Consider the following 19,707-nt stretch of genomic DNA (forward strand, 5'->3'; position numbering starts at 1 on the left):
TTATACCGCTATCCGTACAGACAGACGCACGCGCACACACGCACTGAGAAAGTACAACGCCAAGGACGGAGCCGTAAGGCGACACACCGCCTCGACAGCTGCACCCCACGCCAAGATCTTAGAGACTGTCCAAGTCTCGCAGGGGCACCGAGTCAGCGCGAGTCCCCCCCTCGGCCCCTCTCTTCCCCGGAGAGAACGAGAGACTCACTGAGGGTAGACGCTGCCGAAGGCGCGGCGGTACCACGCCTGGGCGTTAGACGCTGCAGAGACGACCCGTCGCACAGATTGGCGGCACACTTTCGCTATTTTAGAGTAATCGCGCATCAAATACTGGGCACACTACACACAATTCTACAGGAGGGAAGAATCAGCTGCAATCGGTCTTGAGCGAGGCTGCGCTGTAGATGTCGAGGCTCAGCCAGACTTCTGAAAAAGTGACTCAGGCTGCCGCGCGGCCGCCTCGAATCCCCGAAGACACGAACACCACCTCGTGCGTGGGGTGGAGGGTTTCAGAAACGTAAAGAGACTCCGCGCAAACGAAAAGAATGACAGCCCGGTCGGAGACCGCGAGCCTACCGTTCACAAACATCGTCGCTGCCACGAAGACGAAGCAGGCAAACCTGACACGCAGTCCGCAGCGCACGCGTCATTTCCCTTCTATGCGCTCTCTCTTTTTGAAGCTGCGGGAGTTTGCGCGAAGGCTGAGGGTGCCGCCTGGCTTCCAGCGCGCCCAGACGACGCACCCGGAGTCGTATCGCCGCAACCCCGGCAAGACACATCTTTCTGGAAAGCGCGATTCCCCTTTGAAGCCGCTGCTGGCCTATTCGGCTCTCTGGGGGCGACCGAGACCTCAAGCGAAGGCCCGCGATCTGCCTCCGCGACGGGCGATAGTCCTCTCCAGCTCGATTCAAACGAGTCGGGGCTTTAGGCTCAGGGTTTAGTTCCTGGATTTTAAAACCGCATCAAGATTGGACTGAACGACTGCGACGGGCTGCGCGGCGGCGTCTGGCATTAGCGTGCGTACTCACGTGGCGGGGCGAGGAAGAAGAAAAAAGAAGAAGAGATACAGCAGCATTTCTGCGAGGTAGTGCGGACAGGCGACGAGCGTGAAGATCCCTGCCTGCGGCAGGCCGTACGCGCCAGACGCATCCGTGATTTTCGCATTCTCCTCTTCTTCTCGACCATGGGCACCTTCGCTGGCGGGCGGCTGCAACAGTCGTCCCCCGCCCTCCCAATTCTGGGCCTGGCGCCGTGAGGGGGTCGCCTCGTCGCCGCGGGGAGACGCGGCAGCCGGCGCGCGGAGCTGCGCGAGAACCCAGTGACTGTGCAGCTGCAGGCGCACGCGACAGCAACCGCAAACAACGACTCGAAATACCAGGGGAGTCTTTTATTTTGGTGTAAAAGAAGACTACAGACCGAATACAACAACGTACTCCGATAATGCAGAAAACACTGGCGAGGCGACAGCCTGCGAGACAGGCGGGCAGGTCGGGAGACAGAGCGAAGACTTGCAACCTCACCTGAAGCAAGCTGATGAGGCAAAAGGCCGCGAGCGCGGCAGAGACATGCGCAGGGGAGGAGAGGACGTGCGCGGCGAGGGCGTCAAGCACCACTTGAATCAAACGAATCAAGGCTCCGACCGGCGACATGGAGGCCTCGCCAGTCGCACCCGACGCCTCCAACAGGGCCGCAGCCGCTGGGTGACACGCAGGCGACGCGGAGGCCTCCCCCAGCGTCGAGGAGGCGCGAGGCGAAGGCGGGCGCAGGGAGGCGGCGCCGCCCAGGAACAGAGAGAGCGGCGTTAAAATGTAAAACCTGCAGACACACCAAAGCAAAGAAAAGAGATCAGCGGCACCTGTCGCCTCCCCAGGAGGGGAGGAAGGTGGGAGTTTCATCTCTCCCCCTGATAGACCCGCCTGCTGCAGCCGGCGCGCCGCAGGCGAGGAAGAGGCAAACGGATGTGACTCTCGCCTCATCAGCGGGGAGACCGGCACTGTGTGTCTCTCTCTTGTCAAAAGGGGGGGAGGTTGGGGAGTTTACGGCGCTTACCCAATGCCCAGGAGATAGGCCGCAACCGTCATCTTGGAGGCGGTGGCACTGGGGCGGACAACGAAGCGCTGCTCTGCGAGGCGGCGCCCGCAGTGAACAAAGAAAAGCGCCAGAGGGAGGAATCCCCGCTGCGACTCCGAGGCTGCTTCTCGTGCTGCGCATTCGGCATTCCTCCCGCCGTCGTCGCTCATGACTGAGGCGGCGTCCGCGAGGGGTGCAGGAGAGGCGGGAAGCCCGCCAGGCCTGTGTGAGCATGCGTCGAAAAAAACCTTCTGCGAAGCCGGATCGGGAAGGGTCAGCCACGCGAGCGAAATGAGGAAGACGGCGGACAGCACACAGCCCAGAAGGTAAAAGTGAAAAAACAGTCTCTTGCTCACCGGCACGTGCAGCAGCGCCGCCGCGCGGCGCGGCGTCGCTAACGCAGCCGACACCACGCAGCTTGCCTGTCGCCCATTCCGTGCTTCATCCTTGTCCTCGCCCGCTGCGGAGTCCGCTTCCCTTTCGCTTCCTAGGGACTGAGCGGCGCCGCGCGGACCGACGAGGCCTTCAGGGGGAGTGCGCGTTTCGCCTCTCTCCCTGAGCCTCACGTTCCCCTGCGCGACGAGACCTGGAGAGGAACGATTCACCGCCAAAGCATCCTCGCGCGCTCGATCTGAGGCCTTGTTCTTTTTCTCTGCGGACACACACGGGGCGACGCGAGTCTTGCCGTGGGCGGCTAGCGCGCCGAGCGAGTGCGGCAGAAGGAGCGAGAGCGCGGCGCCGACCGTCCCAAGGAGGTAAAAGACAGTCAAGAGGAGCGAGAGAAGCGACACGAGAGATTCCAACTGGAGGAGGGAAGGCGACGGCGCGACGCCGCACGAGGCTTCCGCGGCAAAGGGCGCGGCGACCGGCTGCGACAGAGCTTCCGCGGCCAGTGCAGACGCGAGGCCGGGTGGGAGCAGAAGCCGAAGTTCAACCGAGAGGGACGCGAAAGAGACGGAGGAAAAAAGAAAACGACCGGCAGATCGTGAGGGAGAACACCACGACCTCCCGCGAAACGGGGGACGTGAGAGATCCAGCGATGCCATGCTCGCGCGAACGAACGAAGAAATACACACATAAAGCGGTCAGGGAAACGGCTGAAGAGAGCGGCTGCGGGTTCCTCCTCGCAGCCTGAATCCAGCCGCTCTCCGTTCCGCTGTCAGTGCATTCTGAGCGCTCCCTCCTCTTCTTAATGCATGCCAAGGTAAAGGGGCGTTGCCCTCGCTCCAAAGACTCGGCGTCTACGCTCGCCAGTGGTCCCAAAAAGCAGATCCCGACAGTCATATTTCCCTCGATGTATGTGCGCTGGGCGCTTCGCTCGCGATCTAGGTTCGTCTTGTGACTGTGGACTCTTTGATGAGAACACCTCAGCACTCGACGTAGTGGCAGGTATCACTTTCGCGGCGGCCCCTCTTTCTGGGCAGCTGAGGTATACGTACGCCGCGAGAAACGGACAGCCCTCACACAAAGTCAAAGCGACGAAAATAAAGATTTGATCTCTCCACAACTCACACAACAGCCAGAGACAGAAGAGAAAAAGGTGTAGGAAAAAGAAACCGAGCGAGAAGTCCAGAGACTCCACGAGAGCGGCGCAGCCGACGCCTGCGCATGCCGAGCAAGCGTCGAGAGTGAGGCGTGACGCGAGGACGCCGACCCGAGGGCGCCGTTTTTTCGCCGTATTATATTTCTTGCTAAATGGAAATGAAAGAAACGACTGGCTGCAAAATTAACTTCCCGCGCGGCGAGGCTCCTCAAAGATGTCGCCCGTGTCTACTCTGCATGTGCACACTAGTCTCCCATGCATGCGCACAGTATCGACCGCATTCACGCCACTTTGACGACCTTTCGTTGCACTTTGTCACACAGGAGATGAATCGTTGCTTGTTTCGCTTCTTCTCAGTCTTCTCTGATCAGCTGCTTTGCCTCGGGTGTTTTTGCTTTGAGCCAACACTTCTCTTTTTGCGCTTTCTCTGCTCGGCGCCCAGTCGAGCCCGCGTGTCTTCTTTTCGCGCACGCCCAAGTCATCCGGAATCCTCGCCTTGCCCTATCTCTTCGCTCCTCCTTCTTTTCCCTTGGCTCTGTGCTGCCTCTCTCTTGCCTCTAACGCGTTCGAAGGGGCTCTCTGTCGTCCCTAGACGTGACAACGAAGTAGACTACTACATCTGCGCCGGCAGCCACGACGCTGCGCCTACAAACTCTATGCATCTATATATCTGTACCTATTTATTCATATCGACATATGTGTACATATGTATGTGAATACTTAACTGACGCAGAATGGAATCTTCTGAGGCAGACGACGACCCCACTCCTCGCCAGAGTCCGAGCAGGCGAGCCTCATCTTCTTCTTCGTCTTCCCTCGCTGCCTCGTCTGGGGAGCCGCAGCAGCCCTTGTATCTCCGTTTCCTCCACACACATCTGCCTTCGCGGGCCCGCAGGCGCCCCTCCGTTTTTTCTTCTTCCTCTGCATTTTCTTCGCGCTCCGTGTCCTCAGACAGCGGGCACAGCCGACCCCGGGTGAGGCCTTCCGGCTGCAGCGGACGCAGGCGAGACGCCGAAAGCGACGGCGACGAGGCAGACCTTCTGAAGGAGCGACATGCCCGGGCGCGAGGGCGCAGTGCGATAGAGACAGGTGCAAACGCCGTCGACGCAGCGCAGACAAGCAGGCGAAAGCGCATGCGCGACGCAGATGGAGCGGAGGGGAGGCGACGCAGCGCCGATCGAAGCTTCAGTCGCGAGGCGAGGGCGCGAGAGAACGGTCGAAGAAGAGACTCCGACGAAGGCGACTGCAGAGGAAGCAGAGACGAGGAACGTGAAAATGAGAGGACGAAACCGCGTGAGAGGCGTTCGCCCTTTACGCGACGGCAGAAGGGCGAATCTCCTTCTCAACTAAGATCCCCGCCGCAGCGGAGCAGACGCTCGCGATCGCCGTTGTCCCTCTCTTCGGCAGTGGGCAGTGTCTATACAGTGGAAAGCGACAGCGCCGAGGATCCGCGAACTGCAAAGAAGAAGCGAAAGGAAAGGAAGAAACACAGGAAGAAAGAAGACGGGCACACACACGCGAAGCAGCGATCGCCGTTTCTTGCGCGAGAGAGCCAGCAGCTCTGGAGGAAGCACTTTGTCGAGAGCCGTTCTGCGGAGAAATCCAAAAGAAGGTCTCCACCGAGCGGCTGCGGAGGCCGCAGCGAAGAGCGTGGACCCCACGACAGGTCGTGCGATGGACGCTCTTCAGAAGAAAAGGAATCGCGAGGTCGCGAGTGGTAAGACGAAAGAGAGGGCGAGACGCGAATGATGGAAAAGACGAAGCACTGCTCTCTACTTGACCTCCTTCGCGCTGGGGCGCTTGCTTCGTCCCAGCGTCGGGGGGAGAGGGGGGGGGACGCTGTTCAAGTCGTTCTTGTTTCCTCTCACTTCGCATCGGTGAAGACGCTTCCGAGTTCGCTCTCACAGTCGAAATCTGCGTCGCATCGTGAAGGGATGAGCTCCTTGCGCCTCAACGCAGACCGAACGTCTGGCGCTCGGAGGCTCCACGCTGACTCCCTTCGTCTGTTGTAAATGCTTTATAATCAGGCACAGAGTCCGCACGTTGCCGGCTTTTCTTGACTAAAGGGCCCGCGTGCTCCCGCTTTCAGGTCTCTGGCTTCCAGTCGCTCTCATCGCGCAGTATGCCGCCCGGCATCACGGGCGTGGTCCGTGATCCCCTGTGCGATTCATATTCTATATATTAGTATATATAAATATGTATATAAATAAATATATATAACTATATACGTACATATATATGGGAGTGTTTGATGGCCTTCAAGATGCAGTGTCTCTGCTTTCGTATCATCTTTCGCCTGTTCAGTCCTGGCGACCTCCCCCCTCGGGCCCCCCGTAACCCACTCTTCGCCGCCTACGACCGAGAGAGCTACCGCGAGCTGAGAAGGTACCGCATCTACGGGCTCTCATCGGGATTGATTTTTACTTCTCGCTCTCGCGTTTCACGCGTGTTGGTAAAGTTTGCAAACGAGCTGCGCCTTCTCACTCGCTGCCGTCCGCGCGTTTTTCCTTTTCGTACGCTTCATCTCCCGCACTCTGACGGCGGCTGCCGTGAGCTCGCCGTGACCCTTTCGAGTCTCGAGAGGCCTGCGTCTCTCCATCTCGTCTGTCGTCTGTCGACGTCTCTTCACTTCCGGCTGGAGTCGCTTTATCTCTGCTTCTCAGGGCGCGCGCACTGGCGTCGTCGTCTCCAGTTTCGCCTGGTGTGCTCCCTACTCTCACGCGTCTCCCTTTCTCTACCTGTAATCTCTTTTTCTGTAGCCTGTTTTTTACGCGAATTTCCGCGAATACGAACAGGATCCCCGGCGTCGCTTTGTCGGGTTCATCGGCGGCCTAGCGTCTGGGATTTGATTCGCTTTCCTTCGTCGCACATGCGCGTCTTTTCCTCCGCTGGGTTTGAGTTGATGCAGACGCCAAGAGTCTTGTAGTAGCCGTCGAGTCGCTGAGGGCACGCGAGGCGAACTTGACCTCTGGTGCCACGACCGGTGAGCTCCCTTACTGTCTGCGTATCGCGTATATATATATATATATATATATATATATATTTATGTAAACACCTCTCCGAGAATGAAAGACTTGGATAAGGCAGATACATATTAGTTGATGCATTGCTGCACAGCCGGAGATAGACAGGTAGATAAAAACTTAGAGCGTTTGAAGGATAGAGCGATAGGTAGCGGCGATGCTTACGAGGCATATGAGATGAGATAATCTAACAGGGGTTCATCGAGTTGATGGTCTGTTCTGGAGTATGGACACCCCGAGATTTCTCTTGCTCATTTCTTGCTCTCTGTTTCCTCACGTCTCGCTTGCTTCTACATGCATGAGCAGCCGCGCCACCGCGACAAGCGAATGCTCGTCTTCTCTAGCCCTTCTACCTCGGGTAGAGACTACGCATGCATCAGGCTGATGAAGCGCCGGAGTGGGCGCGTCTCGACGTTCAGGATCCAAACAGTATTGGCGCCAGGACAGCCGACGAATCACCAACCACGCTTTGTTGTACGCACATCCCTGCATCTGACTATACACTCATATATGTATATATGTATTTGCACGTTTTGGCGTCGTCGTTTCGGTTGCGTCGCCGTTCGACGCATTTTAATCTTCTCGGACGAAGAGGCGAGCGCCCACCCCCTGCCTGAGTCTGATCGTGCTGCATTTCGAGAGTGTTCGTTTCCAGATTCCACGCGCGCAGCCCCTCGCCGAAGCGCCTGCGGCCGCCGAGCGTCTGGGACACGCGCAGAGGCCAGTGGCGCTCTCTCGCGGGCGTAAGTGTGTCGCTTAGTGCCGCGACGCAGAGTAGAGGCCGGAATGAAAAATAAATGTACCCAGAATTCAAAAAAATTAATCCAATTGAGTAATCGCAGCTTTACGAAAAGGACGTGCGCAGTGCCTAGCGGCAGATGACCACTTTTAGCGAAGGCCGTGGAAGGACGTATCGGTGCGCGCCCCTGAGTCAGGCGTCCGCAGACAAACAGGCTCGAAGTCGTTCGCGGTGTGCAGAATCGTGAATCCCGGACGGTATGGCGGAAAAGGCACTGAAGTTGCATGTGATAAGGTCACGTGCGGACCGTATCTCTGCCTACAATTTGCACGTATATACAGTTTGAATCGGTATCATCAGAAGGCTCTGGAGAATCTGCATGCGTGGATTCGACGACGAAGACGAAAATAGGGTAGCGGGCCGTGAGGCGGCAGAAGCTGGCGCAGTGCTGAAGTTGGTCGTCTGCGATCGCAGGCGCCTTGACTGGAAGCTGCTGCGCATGTCTTGTTTTTCAGGGCGTATATGTGCCGCCGCGGCCGGAGGAAATAGCCGAGCTCGAGAAAGAGCTTGCGCGATACAAGTGAGGACGCGTTTTCGCCGTTTGTTTATGCACACTTACTGCTGCCTGCGTGCATCCATGCACTCGCATCTGAAGCGGTTCACCTCCAAGTTTTTATATACATATATATAAGCATATGTCTCTGTATACACATATGTATATCGCTATAGATGTGAGTCAGTGCATGGGTCTGTAGGCTTCTGTGTTTGGCCTGGCCCTGCAACGTCGTGGCGTTTCCATTCTTTCTGGGGCTTCCAACTCTTTGTCTTGGGTTGCAGGCCGTCGCCTAGAGAGTGGAGGGCGGAGGACCGAGGCGCTTACGGCGCGCGCAAGGATCGGAAAAACGGCGACAGGCGCGATGCCAGTCGGTCGCCAGTGCGTCGCGGAAGTCCTGTCTACGAGTGAGAGAGAGATCGCTGGCTCCCGTGTGATTTGAAAATGTCCGTTTGTCACCCGCGCTGCGTACGGCACGGCCGAGCTCCCTTGAGGCTCGCCTGCAGGCCGCTCTGGGGGCGTGTCATGTCTTCGCAGCCGAGAGAAGGCGAGGTCGTCTTTCACTTTTCACACGGTTTGGCGCCTCTGTGTGGAAGGCAAGAGAAATCAAGTAAATAGATGAGATAAATATATGCGAATATCGGCGCTGTGAGCGCTGGAGGAGACTGCGTCTCGCCGCGGCGTGCCAGCAGATGCGGAGGCAGCTCGGACAAAGTTTCCTCGTTGTGAGGTAGACGCTCTGTTTTCGCACTTATTCATCTCGCGCACGCGTGTGTCCAGAAGGGCTTGCAACTGTCTCACTGTGTCCTGCGTGTCGTTGTGAGGTACGATGACAGCTCGTTTTATGCTCTTGGGTTTCGCTAAGGGACGCAAACGGGGGAGCTGCCGTAATCCTTGCTCACAGCACGCCTCGCGTTCCCGTGGCGGACAGTAAAAGGTGTTTCTCTTTGCGGCAGTATGCGCCGCCGTATGCATCAAATACGGCCTGGCAGATGTCGTGCACCATACAGAGGACTCCAACAAACGGGCGCCTCGACGGAGGCTCCTCTCCCTTATCGTCAGCTGCCGTGTTTGATTCGTGCTTCTGTCCGTCACGTAGGTGTATATAATGCATTTCGAAAATATTTCACCTCAATGTGGTTTCGTCTCAGCCCTCCAGGCACGGTGCTGCACCACCTTCGCTCTCAAACGCGGACTCGGGGTGCGCTACTCCGTGGGCGGCCGCGCACGCTCAGGACAGGCTCTTGTATTTCAGCATGCAGCACACACAGACTGCTGCGCTCGCTCTGCCTTGGTCTGCGTAGACTGGCGTCCAGTCGATGTGGCGGTCTTCTCCAGTTTTCCTGCAGGCTGCGGCTTCTCCGCACGCCTGGCTGCGGCACTGGGTCGTCTGTGCCCAGAGACAGCCATCTTGCCACAACTTCCAGGCTGTGGCGCATGCGGACGCCAGGACGCGGCATGTGGTAAAAGCCGGAAATCGAGCATTGGGGGGACAGTGCCCCCCTCAATTCAGCGTGCGCTCGCGTCGGGGTGAACGGCAACGCGCGCTGCTTCCCGCATAGATAATCTGTTAGCTTCGCTCAGGCGCGTCTCGATCTCTTAGAACAAGGCGACGGCGGACAGGGCCGCAGCGGTCTCCGCGCGTCCTCGAGATACTCACACAAACCTCCATACACTCTCTCATGACACGCAACGCGAGCGCGCGAGATACCTCACAGAGGCGCCCACAAACACTCTATACATACACACGCACACACGTATCAACATACGACGACACGTGGGAATCCATGCAGTTAGGCACTCAGGTTCCACGCGAGCCACAGGGAAGGACAACAGGTGACTGGATGCCCGCTCTCGGAGTGCAGTTGAAGGACTTTGGAAGTGTCTCATGTGGGCTCGCGTGGTCCGGTTTCTGCCGCGCTGCCGCAACAGCGTGCTAAAATGTGCCTCCGCAACAGAAAGGGGTTCGAATCCTCGCCGCGTGAGCTGACCGCAGCGCAGGTGGAGTAGAGATCCACCCTGCGCTCGGTGTCTGCCTGACGCTTGCGCGACAGTCGGCGACGCGTAGCGAGAGCTTGCTGTCACGGGAGCGACCCCGGTGGTGCATGTTTGGTTTTTTGTTTAAAGCCACGGCCGATTTCTAGTCGCAAGCGACTTGAGTCGCCTTGTGTCGGGTTTGCGTCTCTTCGTCCTGCCTAGTGTCGTCGCTTTCGTCGTCGGCGGGGGCCGTAGAGACGCACTGGAGGCTTTCGGCGCCTTTTTCGCGGTCCTCGCCTCTTTCGCTCTTGGTCGAGGAGGACGCCACTCCGAGCCGTTCTTCGAGTTCGTCAAACGAGAGCTGCAGCACCTTGTCCCTCTTTGTCGCGTCCTCGCGCGCGTCTCGATTTTTCGTGCCCTGATAGAGAGCCAAGAGACCTGCCTCGCAGTCGCGCGACCCCTCCTCGGAGCCGTCGGCCTGAGGGCCCTGGTTGTCTTCGCGCGCGGCGAGTTCGCATCGCTTCGGATCGGGGGAGAAGGCGAGCCCCGCGGGGGACGGCAACCCCTGCAGGCTGTCGGCGCCTTTCGCCCCCTCGTGTGACTCGAGCAACTCCTCGCCTGACGACCGCGAGAGCTCCCCCGCGGACTCGTCGCCTCCCGACGGGCTGTGCTTTCCAGCGTTTCGCTGCAGCACCTTGGCGAACGTGGGGAGCGTCTCGACTGCACGGCGGCTGAACTCGTACCGCGCGAAGAATAAGTCTGGCTGAGCGCATAAAACAAAACGCGAGGAAGCGAAGCGCGTTTGATTTGATCTCTGCTGTCGACACCTTTTGCGCTATGGCGCGTCGCGCGTGCGGGGGCAAGACGACAGCCGTGACACGGATACGCTAGCTCCTCGTGTCTGCTCAATATGCCAGGAAAACGGAGAAGCACAAAGCGCGCGCACGCGAGACGTTTCGCAGCCCACAACAGTCCGTCCCTTCCCCCGAGTACGTCAGTGGATTCCTGCACGCAGAGGAGGACTGTAGAAAAAGTGCTGCCCGAAACCCTTAACCGTAAACGAAGATCTATGGAGGCACGCGGGCTGCGGTTGTGTTCTAGTGTCCCCCGGAGCGTGCTGAGCCCTTCGGTGTGGACGAGTTTGTACAGGGTTTAGGGTTTAGGGTGGCACTGAATCGCAATGAAGAAATTCGGTTTGCTTCCGGGCTCCCCCCCAAGAGAGGGACAAGACGACGATGCGAAGCACCTCACGCCCCGACTTGGCCGCGGAAGCGAAAGGCCGGTAGATGCCCATAGGCCGTTAGCTAGACGTCGTTTCCTTTCTGTTGACCGCGAATGAACGAATTGCTAGGTTCACGCCTGTCTATGCATGTCAAAAACGCCCGAGTTCCAAGACTTGCTGCGTTGTCTGTCTCGCATTCAGCAGCACTCGTGCAGTCGTTTCGAAACTGTGCAGAGACTCTATGATCCCTTACTTCCGCCTGTGCTGCATTTATCTTCCTCTCGACGGCGTCCGCCGGTTTTCCGGCTCTTCCGCGCTGTTGTCCGCCGCTTTCGGTCGCCTTCGGCGCTTTGCCGCTGCCGGCGCTCCTATCCTCTTCTGTCAGACTGTCGGCGCAGGCCGCGGCGTCGATGAGCGGAAAGTGTCGGCGCGCGTAAAGCTCCGTGTCTTCGCAGAGAGGCGACTTCAGTTGGTGAAGCGTTTCCCACTCAATGCCGTCGAACCAAGGGTGCTGCATGATCTTCGCCGCGCTCTTGAAGCGGTGCTCAGGCTCGCAGACCAGACTGAGAAGCAAGCGACAAGCCAGAAAAAACGACGGTGTGAAGCACGTGCTCCATAGTTATGCATGCGTCGTGATCGCGTCAGCTCTGTCGGGCGATACGCTATTCCTAGACGAGTCTGCCGCTCCCTGCGAACCTACGAGCGTAGATGCTTCCCAACAGAGTGAGTCAGACGGGAAGACCGTCGCGGTGTCCCGACATCTGGCAAGGCGCCGGTGGATGGTATTCAAGAAGAAGGAGGTTTGACGCATGCTCAACTCGCTCTGTGTATGGGGGGGTGACAGCGGCGCGCGAGGCAGGAATGACACATGCTTGCTCGGCGGCCTATGGCATCCTCGCGGGGTGAGAAAATATGCAAAACTGAAGTCACTGGTAAGGGAAAAACAGGTCCCACCCTCTCGGCGCAGCCCTCCGGCCTAGCGGAGTGCGCCGTACTTGGATGTTGTCTCTCCCCATGCGCCTCTTGAGAGCAAACACGTCTTGCTCGATGCAAATCCGCACATGAACTATCGTGACGACAGCGATGCCGCTGCTTGTAAATCCGCGTGCATTCAGCGGTGCAGGCTGCGTCGTTCCGGATTTCAGCCCGCGCTTACCTCTGCATCAGACTGATGGATTCAGAGGAAATCACGCTGGAGACGGGAGAGGGGTACGGGATTCTGCACAGACCAAAAAGCAGACATCCGCCGCGAGGCCGCATGCGCAGACACGTCACTGCCTATGAACTGCACTCAAGACGCAGGTTACCTGCGCAGTGCAGCAAGCGGCCGTCGCACAGGCGCTCCACGGCGAAAGGGCGTGCCTACGAAGAGACACGCATGCGGATTGGCCCCCTGGCTACACTGGTCAGCTATCTATCGATCGCTGCAGATGGGCATGCGTGTATCTGAACAGAGAGTCTGACGGTCTTCTGCCGCGCGGCGGTTCGTAGGTGGATGCCGCAACCCCTGCGAAGGCGACGCGCCGCAGATTCAGGTCAAGCACCCCCCCCTCCGCCCCGCGCCAGACTGGTTCCATGAGCGAATTCATGGATGCATGCGAGTGCTTTCAGGTACTTTACATATCTCCCTAGATCAACATTTCTGGTGTTTGGCTAACTGTGTGCGGTTTCACTCGCGCGCGGCGAGGCTTTCGAAGCACCTACGGACAGACGAGCGCGTGGTTCGTGACCTGCACCTTCACGAAGGTCGCGACGTCGCCGCGGTACTTGGGCGGCGGACAGAACGGGATGCCGCCGTAGAGCATCTCGAACATGACGACGCCGACGGACCACCAGTCGACTGAGTGGTCGTATCCCTCGCCTCTGCGACGCGACAGGCAAACACAGCTCAGCGAGCATCCCAGGGAGCGCTTCCCACTCTGGTGAGAACCCGGGTGACCAGCAGACTTCTGTTTGGGCGCGCATGCATGCATGCATGGATGCGGAGTTTCGTCTCCCCTTGGAAGCCCTGTGCATCAGCATTCTGCCTCTGCGCCGACACGCAAGAAGCCTTGGAACCGCATCCTTGCGTTACGTGAGGAGAGGCGAGGCGAACCGAAACTCGCCAAAGAGATCTGACGTGGAGTGGAAACGTGCGCGCAGGCTCTGTTGTGCGGATGCTACTGGTTTGCGGAAAGTCGCCCGAAAGCAGGACGAGCGCAACTGCACCAAAATTCACTCACGTGGCGGCTGGCCGCGAGCTTCCATGCTCTGCGGCCGAGTCTTCCATATATATATATATCTAGATATGTATATATATCTATATACACCCCCCGCCGGTATATATATATATATATAATATATATATATATATATATACAGGTATGTTCATGTAGTATGCATATATATATGTATATATATACCCATACTCACACGCGGTATATATATATATATATAAATGCCTCTATGCAGATGGACACGCGTTTTCAGTATTGCGTCCATACTTATTTCCACCATGCAGCGGAAAAGGTAACCATTTCCGCAGCGGAATGTGCACCGTAGAACACTGTAGGCATGCCTCGAGGCTGCGACAGCGCATGCGACGGTACCTGAGGACTTCTGGAGCAGTGTACATGGGCGTGCCGCAAATCGATCTGAGCAGCGTGTCTGACGGGCGGTTCAGCTGGCCGTCGCCAGAGATTTCCTCCTCGTCTTGCATGTGAAGACACCTGCAGCAGCCCTCTTCGAACGCTGCGCGAAGGAATGAAAACGAAACAACCCAACAGAGCCCCTCCACACTCAGATACTCAAGCGCATGCGGAGTGAGCCGGTCGAATCGAATTCACACGCGCAAGGCAAAGGGCTCATAATGACTAGAGTTTGACTCCACGTGGCGCTTATACCGAACAGCCACACTTCATCCGAGTCCACGCTCGCCACCCAGTGCGTTTGGAAGAACACACGCGGCGGCACCTACAGGAACTGCATATGCGTTGCATCCATGGAGATACATGTGCATAGAGATCGTTCAAATTATATATACATTTATATATAGAGAGAGGGAGGGAGATACATAGATATACAGATCGACATACAGATAGCTATATCTACAGATAAGTAGATAGGCCCATAGATAGAAAAATAGACCTACACAAATAGATAGTAAGACAGCTAGTCTGCTAGCTAGACATACTCATCGAGATATCTAGAGATAGATTGATGGATATACATATATATATATATAGGTTGATAGTTGTATGCGTCATGCAGGGTGCGATTGTCGACTCAGCCACCGGGAGTCCCCTTCTTTGAGCTGAGTTTAACGGCAGGGGCGTCTGGTTAGTAAACTGCGTCCAGTATTTCTCGACTCTTGAGTGGAGAGGCAGGCGCCGCTTCGTTTTCTTACCATTAGGAGAGACGGACGCGTGCGGCAGATGTTTGGCTTGCGCGAGTCTGTCGGGCGAGACCTGGTTGCTGCTGCCGTAAGTCGGCACCAGCCGCAGAGGGCTGCCCGCCGTGCTCATTGTCGCAGCCGGCGCCGGTGTCTCCCCTTCTTCATTTGAGGTGCCGCACAGAGCTGAGTCTCTGCAACGCAAACTCAGGGACGCCTGGAAGTACGACGTCCGAGACGGGCGCCCCACCGCTTGAGGGGAAAAACACGCGGGGGACTAGAGACACGCGCAGACAGATGTACACACCGAAGCGCGGACAGACGAACAAGCTGGCGCGCAACAGGGGAAAGGGCCAAGCGCCACGCGGGACTTGGTCTCTCAGGCGACTGCAGCTCAAACGCGAATAGAGTGCAGGCCTAGGGCACCCAAGTGCATGCACCCGATACATACATACGCGACATACAGGTATATGTCTACTCTGATCGACCCAATCCGGGTCTCGGCAGCTTTTTGTCTCAGCGGAACTGGATTTTATCTGCGTCCTCGCGCATATGCGTGCCTGCTCCTGCATTTTCTTTGCGACTGTCTTCTCGGCTGTGCGCTCACGGTTTCCGCGCGTACGCAGCGAACTGGAAGACGTAGGGCGCGAATTTGGCGAGGCCAAAGTCAAGGAGCTTCAGATGACCGTCCCGTGTGAAGACAATGTTGTCCGGCTTGATATCACGGTGGATGTAGTTTTTCTGCAGAGTCGACAGCAAAAGCACTGCAGTGCGGCGGCCGTCGTGAGGCCTTCTAGTTCTTGGCCGTGGGTGAGAAACAATTTTGCATTCGAATTGTGCGTTACCTCAATTATACAAATTTTTTTTGAGGCTGTGCTAGTGGGTGCACCGCCTTCAATGCATACCTACGAGTCGGGGGCACTACTGACGGTAGTGTGTGCAAAGCACACACATATACGCATGTAAACGCACATGGGCAAGCGAGGAAAGGACGCGGCAACCTATTCCACATCTCTGTCCCAGTCCATAGTTGCACAAGTCGTTTTTCTGCGTACGTATGCTGTTGCTCGTCTGCCCACATCCAACTGCTCCGACTCAATCACACACATGCGAATCCACACATTCAGCGATCCCTCTGTCGTGTCCCCTGCTCGCTCACCTCGTGGACTTCCTTGACAGCTAGCACGAGCTCCGCGATGCATAGTTTGACCACGTCCTCAGGAAATTTTTGCTTCGCATGCATGTAGTGCATCATGCTTCCTCCCTGCCACACAGAGTCGCAAGACGACAGGCAGCGAAAAATGACGCTAGGAGCAACAGCACCGAGAACCACTCGTCAGCGGCCTAGCTGGAATGCCACCGACAACACCTTAGACTAGACACCGTGTAGCTGCGATCGCAAGCCTGAGTGTCCAACAGAAGCCACAGCACGTGTTACACACAACGGCCAAATACATAAATACATCTTTAACATGTATGTCGTTCCTGTCTCCGTGTTGTTGCAGTCACCTGAAGAAACTCGACTACTTGGTACAAGAACAGCTCGTCCTGGAAGGTGACGTGCAGTTGCACGACGGACGGGGATTTGCAGGCAGAGAGGAAGTTTCTCTCTGCGAACTGCCTTTCCCGCGACGAGGCCTTCAACACCTTCCGTTTCGGCACCTGAATAGTGAGCGGAGCCACTCAGTCGTGAATCCGACTTTCTACCAAGAGTGGAAAGGCTTTCCCTCTCTGGGAAATAAGGCGCGATGCGAGGCACATGCGACTGTTGAACATGGGCGAAGCTCCGAATACAGCTAAACACCATACTATTGTTCCGACTCGTGAATCAGCAAGTCACGGGGACGATTCTATGCGGTCGCACGCGTCGATGGCACACGTTATAGTTCCCGAGACAGGCGGAGAATGATCGCTTCAAGACATAGATACTCACACGCACGTGGATGGGTCAGGCCGCGTCCAACACAGAAATGCATGTCAACACCTACACCCTCTTCAGGACGTATAAATCCGTACGTATGTATATGCACAGGTGTATGTTCGAGCACTCAGAGGGAGCCCGGGAATCCGGGTGAATGACGCAGATGCACAGCTGAAGCGTGGGATGCTCTCCAGGTCTCGCTAGAAATGCACGAAGCTTCACCTGCTTGAGCGCGAAGTAATGCCCGTCTGTCTTCCGCTTCACAAGATAGACGGCACCGAAGCCGCCGTGGCCCAGTGTCTGTGCAACCGCGGCAGACAACGAACGGAAATCCAAATGCTCTTAGCTGTATTGAGCAGTCCAGCGGCGGTGGCAGCGTACGGCAATCATAAAGACCCGGTCAGGCTAACTGGGACCGCAAAGTATCAGTTGCGAAGGCCAGGCGGTACATCGGAGAGGAGTTTGGCACTGTTGCAACTTGCAGGGACGGCTGCTGGTTCCGACTACATGCCATAGAGCGCTACGGTTTCAGCGTGGCTGTTTGCCAACTCGCGACACGCCAAACATGAACGTGATTGCAGGCAGAACAAGAAATAAAGCGACAAGACCGGTACGCACCATAATACCCCGCAGACGTGAATACCGGTTTACGAATGCCCGATCACTTGCATCGCGACTTCGCGGAGCGCGGCAATGGACGAGACTCAGGGGCATCTCGCGTTAAGAAACGATGCGCTGACTTTGTGAAACGATGCACTGACTTATAGATGCAATGCACTGGAGCATCTCTAACCGCAAAACAAGACGTGCCTGAATAAATTCATACTGGTCCAAGGCCGCCGGAGTCCTCTTTACCCTGAGGTGCTCACACAGCGCCTCAGCATACGTTTGGATGTATTGCTGCAGGGTGCGGTCGCGCTCCTCCTCAGGGAGGTCCTCAGTCGCGAGTTTCATCTGCAACAGAAATGACAATCACGTGGAAAACGGCGCTGCTGCGTTAAGGTCCGGTCCGCGCCGTAACAGAGGACATCGCGCGCGTGAATGCTGCACGCCTGGCGACGAGTCGACGATAACAGGCCTGAAGCATGGCGAAGGCAGGCTGAATCTAACCATGCATGAAAGAAAGGGAATAGCTGTAGTCGCCTCAGGGGGCTAGAGTTGGGAGAACGAAGCGTGCAAGGAAACCGAGGAACAATGTGGACCGAAGACAGACACACATCAGTATACACGCAAGCACAGAAACATAGCCGTCAGGTTTTGATCCAGCACTGTACAGCGCCGCACGCACACGAATGCATATACAGATATACATATGCCTGCGAGTGTATAGAAAGGTCAACATGTGCGTGGACCAGCGTACCTGCTGTAGCGTATGCGTCTGCGTAGCATAATTGCATTCGAGTTGGTGTTTGAAATGTCTGACAGATTTCTTGAACTCCCTCACTTTTTCTTCTTGATCATCCGACAGTGTCGCCAGCGCGGGCCTACGCGCGAACTCTCTTTCCTCCTTGAATATACGGAAACCACTCTCTTGCTGTTGCCCTCCTGCGTTACAGCCAATTCCTGTGCCCGTTTCGTGGTTTCGCCTTTTGTCCGTTTCATTGTCGCATTCTCGTCCGCTTACTCCTCCTTTCACACGCTCGCCGACGAGGACCTGTTTTTGTTTCAGTTCGGGGTCGTGCCCAATTCTCTGGGTTGCCATATTGTGCGCGTTCACTGGGTTGGCCGCTTGCGTATACACCCTCCGTTCAATGTCTCCCTGTCCTTTTGGGTAAGACATTTCACTCATTTTAGAAGGTGGGATTGCGCCAAGTGCTGGGGTGGGGGCCCTGGCAGGCGTACAAGCGGGGCGTGCGTTGGCCGCGTTTGCGGCATTAGCCGAAGGCGCAGCACCAGCGATATTGCTTGAGTGTTTGGAGGAGCGAAAGAATTTCTTGCGTATAAACGATGAGAAGTGGCCATGCTGATGATGGGCAGGCTGCGGTGCACCTCCCGCAGTTGCCCGAGTCGAAGCTGCTGGTGGACTGTATTCCATTTCTTCATAAGTTAAACTTACTAAAATGAAGCTGCAAAAGATCCTTCCCCATAAATGAGCATGAATCAGCTGACCTGTGAAGGAACTACAAAGCGAGAAAACGTGAAGGATCAACATATACAAGAATACACAGCTGAGAGTGCCGTTTCCCAAAGTAGACAGACACAGAAGCATATGAGGTGAAGGTGTCCTATTCACATTTTCGCTTGGTTACAGGCTAATGCATTTGGTTTTGTGGGCTTCGTCCTGTTGCTTCCGTTGCACGGCAGCGGCGACCTACGAATCAAGCATGGATGCTAGACAGTAGACGGTCTTGTGACTCCGGCTTTTCGCCGGAACTTACAACGTGGAAGAGAAGCGAACACGAATTGAACCTGCCGCCGTTTACCGCCTCTTTCAAGTGGCGAGACAGTCAACAAAATGTCAACACGTTCGCTGTGCATCCCTCTCCCACGCCTACACATGCGCCACAAGTCCAGTTAAAACGAAGGAATTACATATGCAGGTACTCTGCATAGTTTGAAACGAGATAAACCGTTTTTTCGAGCTCTCTGACAACGAAACACACACACGTGATACCATGAAAACGCATGTCAGCGACACAATCTTCGATCTTTTTGAGGACCTCGGAGTTAACTCAAAAAGATGGGATAATTACGGAAGCGACCCCACTGACGTACGCTGCAACAGCAATGGTACGGCCTTCGTAGGCGATAGGTGAAACATGTTGGAGACTAGCCAACAGGTCAGTTTCTTCAATCCCATAAGTTTACCGTAGTAGTTGACGGCATCGGCTTGGGCTCACGCGCTACCTCCCGCAGCGTCATCTGCCATACGGGTGACCAGCTGTGAACATCCCATGCTCCTTAAGGGATACACTCTGTTCTCTCAACTCCGCGGTGTTTGAGGGGGTAGTGACATACATTTTTGGCCTCTGTACGAGGCGCAGCATGCTTCGTCAACCCTCGTAGTCTGAGCAAAAGCTTAGCGTCCTTGCTTCGTCGAGTTTCCGCCTTCGTCCCTGTACGCGCACAATGTTCTCTGGAATCAGACTAGCTGTATACACTACGAACGTCTTCTCCAATACCGTTCTCAACGCAAAGCTGAAAGGCTCAAGCTCCAATATGGGGCCGCACACAACTTGAAGCTGATCATGGAGTTGTTCAGGTCTCTGTTTTCAGCGCACCCCGTTTACAGAGCGTCCTGTGAGCGCCGCCAAGGTCACCATGGGAGACCGTGGTTTCCTTGCGTATG

At 56.4% G+C, this 19,707-nt stretch overlaps 3 protein-coding genes across 3 annotated transcripts; 1 reads left to right on the forward strand and 2 right to left on the reverse strand.

Moving 5' to 3' along the window:
* Nucleotides 1-439: 439 nt before the first annotated feature.
* BESB_038060 (3-oxo-5-alpha-steroid 4-dehydrogenase) lies at nucleotides 440-3,116 on the reverse strand (the record flags this gene model as incomplete). The annotated part of the gene is made up of 4 exons (XM_029362392.1): nucleotides 440-620; nucleotides 1,029-1,330; nucleotides 1,521-1,815; nucleotides 2,050-3,116. 4 exons carry the CDS (start codon nucleotides 3,114-3,116, stop codon nucleotides 440-442), a joined length of 1,845 nt encoding a protein of 614 aa, XP_029221357.1.
* A 1,231-nt stretch (nucleotides 3,117-4,347) lies between these two features.
* On the forward strand, nucleotides 4,348-8,339 carry BESB_038070 (uncharacterized protein; the record flags this gene model as incomplete). The annotated part of the gene is made up of 6 exons (XM_029362393.1): nucleotides 4,348-5,330; nucleotides 5,918-5,998; nucleotides 6,522-6,596; nucleotides 7,292-7,379; nucleotides 7,891-7,955; nucleotides 8,213-8,339. The coding sequence occupies 6 exons, from the start codon at nucleotides 4,348-4,350 to the stop codon at nucleotides 8,337-8,339; spliced, it is 1,419 nt and encodes a 472-aa protein (XP_029221358.1).
* Nucleotides 8,340-10,068: 1,729 nt separating this feature from the next.
* BESB_038080 (AGC kinase) lies at nucleotides 10,069-18,207 on the reverse strand (the record flags this gene model as incomplete). The annotated part of the gene is made up of 11 exons (XM_029362394.1): nucleotides 10,069-10,668; nucleotides 11,381-11,690; nucleotides 12,284-12,346; nucleotides 12,832-12,990; nucleotides 13,716-13,857; nucleotides 14,513-14,691; nucleotides 15,105-15,238; nucleotides 15,657-15,761; nucleotides 16,007-16,159; nucleotides 16,641-16,718; nucleotides 17,779-18,207. 11 exons carry the CDS (start codon nucleotides 18,205-18,207, stop codon nucleotides 10,069-10,071), a joined length of 2,352 nt encoding a protein of 783 aa, XP_029221359.1.
* Nucleotides 18,208-19,707: the final 1,500 nt, after the last annotated feature.

Source organism: Besnoitia besnoiti, chromosome II (assembly GCF_002563875.1).
Source record: "Besnoitia besnoiti strain Bb-Ger1 chromosome II, whole genome shotgun sequence".
Classification (NCBI taxonomy): Eukaryota; Apicomplexa; class Conoidasida; order Eucoccidiorida; family Sarcocystidae; genus Besnoitia; species Besnoitia besnoiti.